The sequence below is a fragment of the Diadema antillarum genome, unplaced genomic scaffold, assembly GCF_040938485.1.
Source record: "Diadema antillarum isolate AM-2024a unplaced genomic scaffold, OU_Dant_1.0 seq00000615_RagTag, whole genome shotgun sequence".
Taxonomy (NCBI): domain Eukaryota; kingdom Metazoa; phylum Echinodermata; class Echinoidea; order Diadematoida; family Diadematidae; genus Diadema; species Diadema antillarum.
This window is the reverse complement of record NW_027271539.1, coordinates 265,308-278,019: the sequence shown is the minus strand read 5'-3', so window position 1 is coordinate 278,019 and position 12,712 is coordinate 265,308. Positions and strand designations below refer to the sequence as shown.

General features: G+C 39.1%; 1 protein-coding gene across 1 annotated transcript in view; it reads left to right on the top strand.

The window, feature by feature from the left end:
* Positions 1-1,063: 1,063 nt before the first annotated feature.
* LOC139735962 (synaptotagmin-17-like) overlaps positions 1,064-12,712 on the top strand; it is a 65,828-nt gene continuing 54,179 nt past the window's right edge. Inside the window, exon 1 of the mRNA XM_071646715.1 lies at positions 1,064-1,411. Coding sequence (XP_071502816.1) covers positions 1,394-1,411 — 18 coding nt within the window. The 5' untranslated portion in view covers positions 1,064-1,393. The remainder of the gene's footprint in view (positions 1,412-12,712) is intronic.

Genomic DNA, 12,712 nt, shown 5'->3' with positions numbered 1-12,712 from the left:
GGCGACACAATCATTGCGCGCTCGACAGCATTAGTGAGCTTTAGATCTGCGACACGAACGCTAAAACGACGCAGCCTCCCGGGTTGAACAATGGAAATAGCTCGTCACTGGTGTTCATCAGCGCTTTGATCAGGTCCCTGTAAAATTGTTCAATAAGAAGGAGTTATTATTGTTATCATTATTTTTATTCATTATCATTATTATTATTATTATTATTATCATTATTATTATCATTATAAATTTAGATGCCTCGCACATGCGCAAACGACCATAATATGTAGCCTAGTAGCGTCGTCTTTAGCGTCGCCGATCTAAAGATCCCTATCAGTACACAATGTCGCATCTCACGCGGCGTCATTGCACGTGTGTGTTAGAGCCATGGCAGTAATTGAAGACAGTGAAAGAGGCAGTTTCGAGTGAGAGGAAGAATGATGCCGTAATGAACACCACTGGCTGACTACAGAGTAGGCTCGCAATGTACTCTTATTGTTGAAGGTCAACTATTTACTGTCACTGACTGTAGTTGCCATGTCAAAGTCTGTTATACATTAGTGATTGTAATGATGAACTCTGTTTAAACGAGGTGAAAACACCGCGAAATGATGCTCGGTGGAAAGTAATAACAGCGAGCGGGTCGTCTCAAAGAAGATACAGTGAAAATAAAGCTAAGAAAACTTTCCATCGTCTAGCAGACGACGAGAATCTGCCAATGAAAGCGAGTAGAAAGAAGCGCCATTGAAGGTATCGCTAGGCACAATGACATCATAAGCAAGATAGATTGCTAAATGCTGACAGATTTGTGAGCGCAGGCGGGAGCTTCTGGCTTAAGCCGGGATCATCATCCTTTCGTAGCCACCTATGGGTTAATTAGCCCCACAGTAGTGCGCCATTGCGGCCATACGGCGTAACTGAGGTTGTTGATAGCGGCTAACTGTTTATGAACTCCAGGGGCGCACTTCCATTTCAATGCACGACGTTCACTTCTCACAGCGACAGCAGACGACGCTCGTCCGTCAATATGCGTTAAGACAGCATTCCTTCCATTGTCGACCATAGTCTTGCCGCAACGGTGCTGCCTTTCGCTTTGTACGCTGCCCTTGGCAGAGAGTAGAATCACTTCGAGGGCAGGCAGTGGAGAAAAAAAGGTCTCAAAGGTAGATGAGAAAGAACTAACCGGATGAAAGTGTGGATTTTGGAACTACTCAAAGGGCATGATAATTTGAAATGCAGGCGAGAGGTGGTACTGACTCGCCAAGTCACACCGCCACGGAAGGAAGCGAGCGGGACAGCGGGGCAGCTCGGCTGGTGGTGTCTCGTATTGGCTCCTGATGAGAGCAGCTCGTGGGGTGGTGACCCAGAGTAACAGGGAGTGTTAAGAGGATAAGAGGGCACGATGAACTCCTATTACAAGGTACGTGATAAGTTTTCCAGTTTTGTAATGATATGCCATTGTAACGCTCTTACATCTTGCTTTCTTTTGCTATGCTTAAAGATAATGATAACAATAACAATAATAAAAAACAGCTCCATCATTGTTGTTATCATCTATGTTATTTCCTGTTATTCAGCTTTGTTTTTATTTAAGAAAAGTGAAGGTAAGTGTGATGGAACTTAATTATCAGTCGCCGAACACTACAAAAGAGGTCGTAGGGAGGAAATGAGTTTCATGGGACTCTTTATATTGATAGAAGGATTATCTTTTATACATACATTTATATTCCCGTGTGTGTTATGCATACACCATAACTGTGGTGTCATCTATGTCTATCGGTGTCTCTTTGATATAATACGCAAACTTGATGATGACTTAAGTATTGATTACAGTTAAATTCATGAATTTACATAAATCATTGTCTTTTTTTTTTCTTTTTTTTTTTTGGGGGGGGGGGTTGTTGATGTAATGAGCGTGATGTTATCACCGGTCGTTTGTCACACAAGAATAGAAACAATTTGGGGCAACATTAGAATATCTATCCAAGAATACATGTTCATGCCCATTACTTTAAATAGAAAGAGTTTTCACACTAGGATGGTATAAATTAACAGGTAGGTATTCAATATCATGCAAGGAAATCAAGGATGATCTTATAATATGATTGTACATTAATATTTGCCATCAGTTATCTAAAGATATGCAATATGTATACGAGTATACTTCACATGTCGTATATTGATATGCAAGGACGCAAACTCATCTGCTGGCTAAACATTTCATGGAAGAATATTTTGTTTTGTCCATCGGTTTGACCATCAAAAGTCTCTCTCTCTCTCTCTCTCTCTCTCTCTCTCTCTCTCTCTCTTAATAAATCTGTAAGAAATAAAGGTATACCTGGCAAACAATGAATAGCTTCATAGGCTCTCAAGGTGAAGAATAACTATACAGGTGTTTTTGTGTTGCTTGTTTATTGTTGTTGTTTCTTTTCAACCACACGTGCCACAGCACGAAGATTTCGTGATGAGTAACAAGCTGTTGGTTTTTATGGCAATACACTTAACTGAGACAGACTGGTGGCTGTATACGTGGCTGTATACCATTCCACCCTATGCTTGCGTATAAAATATGGTGTGAGCCGTAAATAGTCACGACCATATTCAACTTTCATAGCAAACCGCCTCGCGTTAATGCAATTACTATACGTATCCAGGGCTTGCCTCATGGCGAAGGACACGTAAACAAGGCGGAATGCCACACATTTCTTTTTTTTTAAAGGTCGTGTCTTTTATGTCATTGAATGCAATGGCCCCCTTGGTATCACGAAATGGGGATTAAGAGGGTTGAATTACCCCGTCTGCGAGGTTCATCATGCATTAAGTATACCTCGCGAGAATTACTTGTAAAACAAAATAAAACGACAGTAAATTGCAATACAGGTATACAGGCTGACGACAACGGCAGAAAAGGAAAACTAAAAAAGAAACACCCGACCGAGTAATAACGCAGAGTGGATCGATATAACAGTATATTTACTCAGACATTCCTAAAGAAAATATATAAAAAGGTTTAAACTTCTCATAAATGAAGGAGCTATCACGTTTTCTGATGAAAAAGAATTCGTTTTCTGCATGAAAGGAGGAATGATCTGATATGATATGAAATATTCATGCTTTTTGACGCACCGTGTGGCCATCCCTTATAAGTTAATTGATAGTAGATGTTTCCTCGATAAGCTATTCTGGTGGGATTTTCCCCTAATACCTCTGCGTATTTATATGTTTATCTCCTTCTACATCTTGCTATTTTTGGTGGAAATAAGCGAGGACAAAAATGACTATAACTGCTCGAGTGGCCATCGGGACCGTACATAGCGAGCTCTTGCGCTGATGCCTATTATGTTCGCTTCATGGTCTGAATAGAGGTCGGCATGCATGCAGTTTATTTAGGAATGTCTGCAGTGTGGAAAAATTTCGATGAGATATTATCTTTCTTAAAAGATTGGTACGAATACACACATTTACATATACACAAGGACACAATAAGACGCATATCATATTAGTATCTTTATGACAGACGTATATACACAATACATGCTTGTATACACTTATGTATATAGCTTAAAAAGTAAGAATCGGTTTATCCAAACAAAAGATATAACGTGCTCAGTTTTAGCAAATGTTTGCAGGAATAAGGGTCCAGAATGACCTTACTCCATGATATGTTTTTCATCTTATAAAGTTTCACACAACTTTGCACAGGCCTTACGCTGTACAGGCATTACGATATATCATCATAACAATACAAAGTACACGCACGCACAAACGAACAGACAGACAGACAGACAAACACACACATACACCTAGTAAGGTATTCATAAATGGAAGATATGCACACTTGATCGTACGCTGCATGCATTGAACCGTTACACAAAAATAATGTGCGCCCGTGCGTGAGTTTACACGTAGAACCGCAATCGGTATAGCTCCTTCAGGACGCTCGTACGTAAGCCAATCGAAGAAAACACGCCATCAATGCTTGCGTATTATTGACGGTAGGACCAAATCAACGAATTTCCAAATCTCTCTACAGAAATACAACTTGCGTCAAAGATGCAACACATATATACTAAACAACATATTTACATCACCCTCCCTTTCATGTTTTCGTAATTGAAAGCGCTGCTTGATCCAGCGCATTACCTATATTTTTCGATGTGAACTTTTAGCTCGTGTGTAAGTGTATAATATGATGTCTTTTCTTACAGCATCTTTCACTGTCACATTAGTGCAATAGGGATAAATAGCTATTGATAGATCTATGTCAAGTGAGTGTACAACAAAATATGCAGCTTTCATTCAATCGTTCGACAACAGCGATTTTATTTACTGCCGAGGATATCACCTCCGTGATCGAGCTCCAGGCAACCGATCAATAGCTATCAGACCACCTGACTTCATTATAATCATTATGACTTCGTACAATTTGCGTCCCTTTTTGCAAGTGAAATAATTAGGTCAGGAACGTCGATTCAAGGGAGTAGAAGACATCCAAAATAACTCTTCCTACCATCTGTAAACATGAATACACCGCCATATTGAAAAAAAAGTGTATTCAAATGCATGCATATATAGGTAGATGGCAATGGCATAGTGCTGTACTTTTACATTACATGGAATCTGTTTATGTAGGCCTACACATTATTGTACAGTGGCCGCGAAAATTGTTGTTTATCTATTTGTTGTTGTTGGTGGTGGGTTTTTATTTTGTTTTGTGTTTGTGTGTGTGTTTTGATTTTTTTTCTTTTTTAGTTATGGGGGCGGGGGGAGGGGGGGGGGGGGGGACTGCGGGCCCGGGGTCGAGAGTAGGCAGGGATAGGGTAGTAGGGTATATAGTGCGTGGTTGAGTAAAAGAGTCAATGGTTCCTTACCCCCCCCCCCCCCCCTCCGCTTTGACGGAAATAATCTCCGTCGGAAAGTCATGGGTTTTGTTGTGATCTTTTCTTTTTACGGCAGGTTCCGCGCCCCCTGTTACACACATAAATATGTTACTTCACAGTGACTAAAAGAAGCGTTGCTCAATAGCTGTATGCGCGGGCTGGCTCCGTGGCTCTTTGTTGCCCTTGAACGAACAAACCAGGAAACAATGGTACAGTCCCCTTTTACCTCTACTTCTTTACTATTCCTCTGAAGAGCCCCTCCCCTTCCTCTGACCTTGGAGTGACGACCCTGGAGGAGAATGGCCCAGGTCAGACATCGGGGAAAATTAATTCATCCCTGAGGGAGCTACATTGTAAAATTTTCTCACCATCATCATCTCGATATAATAGCATCTGACTTGTATTGGTATTATGGACAGAACTAGTAGTTTACCATTACGTCGACCACACCCCGTTTTTAGTCTGCCATTCGAAGTGTGATACGCATTCCAAGTCGTTAACCAATGAGAAATACCAGCATCAGATGCAACTTGATTGGAGCATGTTTTCAGCTGGGGTGATGGGGATTCAGCGAGTAGCCCCAAAGTCGGTCTCGCATTTTTATCGCCTGCCAATTCGGCGGAAGCCTGCTCTGTTTTCTTGTCGATTTAAAAGCTACACCGAGTTTCTCTGTGGTTACAGTAAACACTTTCGCTCTCTCTGGCGCTCAGTTCTCTAACACCACATCAACATCGTGCCACCATTGCGTCTAGTAAGGTACAAAGGAGTCAAGCAGAAAACAGACATGCGCCTGCCTCTGATATATTTTGTTTCTAGGCCATCAGGAACGCGGATAACTGGAATCAAATCCGAAAATAGCAAGCCCCCTTTTCACTGAAACCAGTACGATGTTTTTTTTTTTTTTTTTTTTTTTTTTTTTTTTTTATTCATGAGCTTCAAAAGTATTCTGCATTGTTACGCCGAAAGTCGATCAGTATGATGATGATTGAAAATATTAGGTGTTTTTTACTGGCTTCATTTGCTTATAACCCTAGTTTGCAAACACTAGAAAGCAAAGAAAATAATACGTAGATAGCTGGCAATTTGCATCACGCTAAAATCTCATAACAAAATTTCGATGAAGAACGATCGATATTGAATTTCACTTTTACCTGCAATTTTGATCAAGTATGAATTGAGTCTCTACCCCCAATCATTTCTTGCTGGATATGAGCGTGTGTCTTGGAAAAGACAATGGTTCTGTGTGTCTGTGATGGATATTTGGGTAAATTTGTAAGGTTACGTTGTTCTTCCGGTCAGCCTGAAAGACTGCAATAAACATGTCAGATGTGTCATGTGACTTTGAAGTCAATTTCTCACGTGTTATGACGCTGGACAACATTTAAGACGCAAATTTACTGTTTCCTTTTGCGTTCCTTATTTGCTGTGCGACACCGTACAGTAGATTGTCCTTCCTGGAGGGTCCATAGTTATGTTCACGACAGCCGAAATTCGTTGACGATTTTAAATGTATATTTTTGTTTGTTTTTATTGTTCCATATTCCACATTTCAACAAATAAACCATAAACATAAAAAAATGCATGGGTGAATTGTCAAATACAGTATTTAAGACAATTAAACATGTGAAATATGAGGAATCTACATAAAAGCATTGCTTGTAGGGTGTAGATTCCCAGACGCAGATATGAGATTGATTCTTACTTGATATTTACAATTGAAAGGAATGACAATTTATGAATTGGGGAAATATAAACGTCGAAAGATATAAAAAAGAAAAAGAGAAGACAAAAAAACCCCCCAATGTCCGCGTCATTGTATTTACAACTATAGCGTGTTCCTATATATAACGGTCGCTCCTTCAAGAAGATGAATCATGTACCTGAAACAGTCATACACAACGCTGAAATGTTCAAGATGTTGTTTCAAGTAAGGTTCAACTGATTGAACAATTCTACTCATGTACCTCTACTTTTAGTGTTCTTTTATTAGATTTTTATTTCAGGCTGTTGTATGTTTTGCTAATCTGGTTTTCAATATGTTCAAGTTATACCAATTAATGATGAAGCCAATTTAAGGACGAAAAGCGCATTTCACTGGCACTGTGACTTGCACGGAACAATGATATTTCAGTGAGAAAGTCAGATTCTCCATGCATGTTATTAGCAGCTTCTATGTATGTTTTGTTTTTCTTCGTCTATTGAGCTCACGTTAACCCTAGATCCAGTGATTTGAATGCAAATAATTTTCCTGTGTTGATGTTTGCATTTAAAGCGGATGTATTCAATGATCGTGGAAGACTGAGAATATTGATCACACTGTCAAAATGGTAAATTTCTTAGGGTTGGATATGGACTATCGAGTCATTCTCTACACGTTTAAACTGTCCACTATAATTATTCAGGGGAGAATCCAAATCTTTACATGTATTATATATATATATATATATATATATATATATATATATATATATATGTATATATTTATAGATATAATATGTATATATATAATATATATAGAGTATATATACATGTATGTATATATATATGCATGTATGTATACATATACACCATAAGTCTAGTGCCTCGTTATAATTCTCGTAATTCTTTTATGATCGCAAAGCCACTGCAGATGCCATGAGCGTTGCTTGATTGACATCAAACATAATACATAACCTGTGCTGTAGACTTGAAAAGACAATGTAAGTGCTGGTGGCCTAAATATATAGAGTGGAAAGCGTATAGGTTATCATCACTGGCGTGTGACTTGATGAAGCTTAATCAAAGAGGTTCTATCCCTAAAGAACCTCTTTGGGCTTAATACATATGGGTTACTTTATTTGGGATCCTGTACAAGGAAGATAAATTTCCCTGATCCAAAAATGTTTATGTCACATTATTTCTTACCTGCTAGTGTTTGATTGTTGACAATCAGCGACTTGTTTCAAAAACAAACAAACAAACAAACAAACAAACAAACAAACAAACAAACCTACCGCAGACAGATCCTGACGAGTTTTGCCATACTGAATAGAATAGTAAATATTTAAACATCATTAAATCATTAAACAACGCGTGATCAAAACTTGCCTAAAATAAATGTTATCAACAATTTTTTCAGATATGAACAAATATATTTAGATTCTGGTTAACTTTGTTGATATGTAATTATATCGGCCTTATAGCATTAAACTGTAAGCTACCGAGCCATTTTTGCATTGATGGATATGTGCAGAGGAAAACCGCAATCGCAGCGACTCATATTTGCGAAGTATTTTAGGAAACTCAATGGCCACTCATGGGGAAACCGTTTATTAACTTTTATGATTTTTAATTCAATTTGACGTTCTAACAGGTCTCCCAGTTTGTCTCGAGACAAAAAAAAAAACTTTCACGAGCTAAAAAAGCTAGACGAGTTGAAAGCTAGACTATGAAGACACGTTTTATGTTCATGAAAAAGTAGACTGTCATTGAGTTTAAACCGCCTTCTGGAAATTATTGCGCATTCAGTTTTTGTTGGTCTGTATTTAACAACATCAAATATGTGAGAATTGTCACTGATATTATGCATGAATCTATGTATATATGTTTATTAGAAATGCTGTTAGTAGAAAGAAACGTTCCCATATATCATACAAGTGATCTTGGATCCGCCTTGTGCATCTAATTGTACGTTAGGGGGCCCCTCGATTCTCTGTCAGGCAAAATGTCAGGGAAAACTTAACATTGAGCAGCCGTGGAATGGTGTCAGTAGCCTTGGTCAGTGTGACTGGTGATTCTCGCTTCTCTTGGGGGTATTGGCGACTTCATTTGGCCAGGCCTCCCAGGGGTGAGGGTGGCTTGGACCTAAGCTGGGTCCACTGTATAGGCAACAGAATGATGACTCGTATTTATAGCGTTAACGTACCATAAAATTAGATTTTGCCCGTTGTGCAGCATTTACATGATTAAATATTTAGTATGATTTTCTTGGAGGAAACGACGAAGTCACAAGTTTACAAAGAATACAGGAACATTTTATCATTCTTAGTGTATTTTCATTTTGTGAGTATAGTGTATTAATTTTCTTGACTATAGGAATTCTAACATAATCTTCATCGTGGTAAAGTGATTAAAACTTTCGGCTCGTATAAGTTTTTAATTCGAATCATGCCCCACCCCCTCCCCCGCCCGTTCACCCTTAGAAAAAATAATTTTCAACTAATTTTGCCCCTCTTGACCTAAACGTATAAAGGGCTACCTTGCGAGTTTGGCGCAATAATGACAGGGTCCCCTGTGATTGTGTTCATACTGCAGGTTACCCTGTATACATATCATCATAATGTCATAAGCTATACATATATTATGCTTATACATTGTATATTTGTTAAGACTGTTGGGCATTCAAAATTAGTGTGATGCTGCCACAATGTGACTATAAAATTTAGATCATTTGGTGAGAAAGAAAAACGTCACGTTCACAAAAGGAGAGCATGTAAATTGCAAAGCCTCTAAAAGAAATTCATTTTTCATAAGTTGTTTTTATCATAACATCATGCAGCAAGATTTTAGTGATTGGCTTATGGAGTAACATCATTTCACTCAACGTATGATTTATCATGCACAGGTATAACATGGCACCACTACTGCTTCAGAAAGCAGTGAGGCATTATTATTAAAGTTAAAATATGGCTATAAGATTAAACGCTTTCTTTGCCTAGAAATCTGTTCAATTTTTCTTAACTCAGAGAAGACTAAGCTGTCTATTAAAGCCTTGCGTGACGTCCGTTGAGCGTTGAGAGGGATGTTGACAGGCAGTGGTGGGTGTCGTACTTGATGACGACTTCGGGAATTCGTATTTCATTTTCAGCTTCGGGCAGTGGGCTCGAGTGACCGCTAGAGTGTCCCCGTCAATCCAGACTTCACAGTCATTATCATGTCATGAGCACACAGCGAGTCTTAGCACAGGCTGACTGCGGCTTGCACGTTTTGCCTTTTTTTTTCCACGCGCCATATTGCACGGAGCGCGATCGGCGAGTTTAAGGTAAACATCAGGTTCTGGAAAATCAAGTAGTGTGGACTATAAACGTTATTGATGCAAAGTTTTTAACAGCACTCAGTCACATAACCACACATACAGTTGACATTATGGGTATATACTTCTATATACCCTATACTTATGCTTGTTAAAAGCTTGTTCACTAATCCTCGCAATCAAAGTAACAAATCAATGTTGCCATTTATTTCGTGCATTCTATAGGTAATGTAGGCTTTTTGTTCGACCTGATCACACATTTTCCAAAAGTTACTTTGCCATGGCAATCACCCAAAAACGATGGCATATTTATGAATTTAAACTCGCACTTTTGAGTTGGTGTAGTTGTTCTCCACTTGTATAAGTGGTAGTTCATTAAAGAACCCATCCAAACCTAATATCCTGATGGTAAAAGCTTATCTTGAGTTTTTTTTACTTCATAATCATGATGTGTGTGTCGATAAATAATTTTATGAATGCGACATCCTCAGTACCTAAACATGTCTCTACATTATCTGTCATCAGGAGACATTGATTTTTTTTTCCACACGAGGTAAAATGTACACGCATTTGAATCCAACAGCGCCATCGCATGAGCGCAGTACTTTTCCGCCACCGAGAGAATCTGACCTTATATACGGCATTCATAATAGTGTGTGATATGTGACGTACTGCGACATGTAACGAACTTATTTGATGTATGTTTGCCCCGTTTATGAATTGTGAATGAGCGAGAAGGGGCGAACATCCTGGAGAATGTCAAACATAAAATGCCATCGCTTCAGACAAAGTGGAAGAAGTGATCTATAAATAGTGAAATATCCGGCATTGGATATCGTGCACGAACTCATGTGTAGACTAACACAGGTGGGGCTGTAGGTATGGTGGCGGGAAGCGATGCGCCGGTTTGACAGACAATTCAATTCGTGGAGACATCCTTTTGCCTCGCCACTATACTCCTACGTCCCTTATTTCATCATGGCTAATGGCGTTACTGGTTCGCTGGCGCACGTCTACATTCATTGGCCATGCATTCCGCGGAATTTTCACGTCTGCCTTTCTTCGTCTTTTTTTAATTGTCTCTTTCATTTTTGTTGTTGTTTCTGTTTTTCTGGTTAAATGGGCTCACTCACATAACTACGTCGCGACCTTTTGTTTCGAAGAAAGGAAAGAGAAGTACCCCCCCCCTAAAAAAAAAAAAAAAAAAAAAAAATGTGATGAAATCATACCATATATTTTTGAGCCGGTACAAGGATTCAACTACGATTTAAAGTTTGAATCACAGTAATATTTATGAATTTATTGCCATGAACGCTGAAACATTAAAATGAAAAAAGTTGGTTAAATGTGCAGGAGAAATGGTTCTTCTTTATCTCGCAGTCTGACGAGTGAAGTGTAATCCCTGTCACATCTCGAGTTGGCCATGAAATGAACAAACCATAGCTCTCTTGATAAAGTCCAACATCTTCGTAATTATCTTTTTCACACATTATTAGTTATCATCGGAAATGACCGTGTCGCATTCAACCAATCATAAATTTTCCCTTTCCTTCCAAAAAGCACTTGATTCAGTTGAGTTCATTCATTTTTATTGTTATTTTCGTTTTCATACAATATACATAAATATTGCAGCTATCAAAGTAATAGTTTATTTCATCTAACATGATATCACATAGAAAAGCATGCATTTCTTATAGAGGAATGGAAATTACTTATTATTGTTCCACCGTATCAACGGATTACATTATGTTCGTAGATATATTTCTCCCTTTTTTTGGGGGGGGGGGTAAGTTTTTTCTTGCATAATGATATATGTCTGAATGTGAACCGTCTATGATATTGCCATCTCTCCGAAGTGGCGCTCACGTTCTCTCAAGTATGCATGAATGAGTTTGGTTGGACCCTCAGGCAGTGAGACGAAACAACAACAAAAACAACAACAACCCACAATGGTGATTATTAATGCATAGCAGTGTGGGTTCAGTCGCGCGGCGTCAATAGTCCAAACACAGCCTTGTTGTGCCAGGTACTCGTGCGTCCCCTGCGAGCGTACATGCACAGCACAAATAGCCCGAGTTTCGTGCCGTGCCCGCATGCCACTTAACGGTAGCACGTTGAGTCTTCCCATAAACATCAGATCCATGTTGCTCCGAGGCATAATTCGAATCGTTTGCATTGACTCCATAATATCTCAGATTTTATGCGCTCAAATTCGATCTTGCGCGAATAGATTCCCTTAAAAACTCGTTGATCCTCTTCAGGCCATTTCGTTAAAAGGGGATTGGGGGATTGACCCTGGGTGCATTTTTTTTGTGTGTATTACAGGCTCTAGCTCTAGCCTTTGTTTGATTGAATTTTATAATATCGAGTCCTGCATGTGATTTGTATATTAGATGCGAGATTTTGTTATTGATCCACGTACTAGTACTACTCGTGCTGAATGGTATCAAAGATCGGTGTAGTCTCACCAATGAAAAGTGACAATCATTCCATGAAATTACACTCACGGAAGAAATTTAACTTATTTCCAAAACGGAGCAGATTTTGGATTGCTTGATCACCATAATGTGTCAATGATATGTGAAATATTTGCTCTCACATCATCATGGTTGATGAGGGAAAAAATACTAGAACTCTGCTTCGGCTTTGAAAACTGAAGTTCTGGTGAGGTTAAGTGTTTTTCTTTATTAAGATGAGCGAGCGAAACGAGATCCGAGGAAGAAGCCAAGAGTGGCCGAGTAGGTTGGATGACGAGTTTGGCACACCCGCGTTCGTGACGAAGCGAAGTTCCGAGCACTAGTACTGCACCTTCTTGATTACGCGCTGCAGT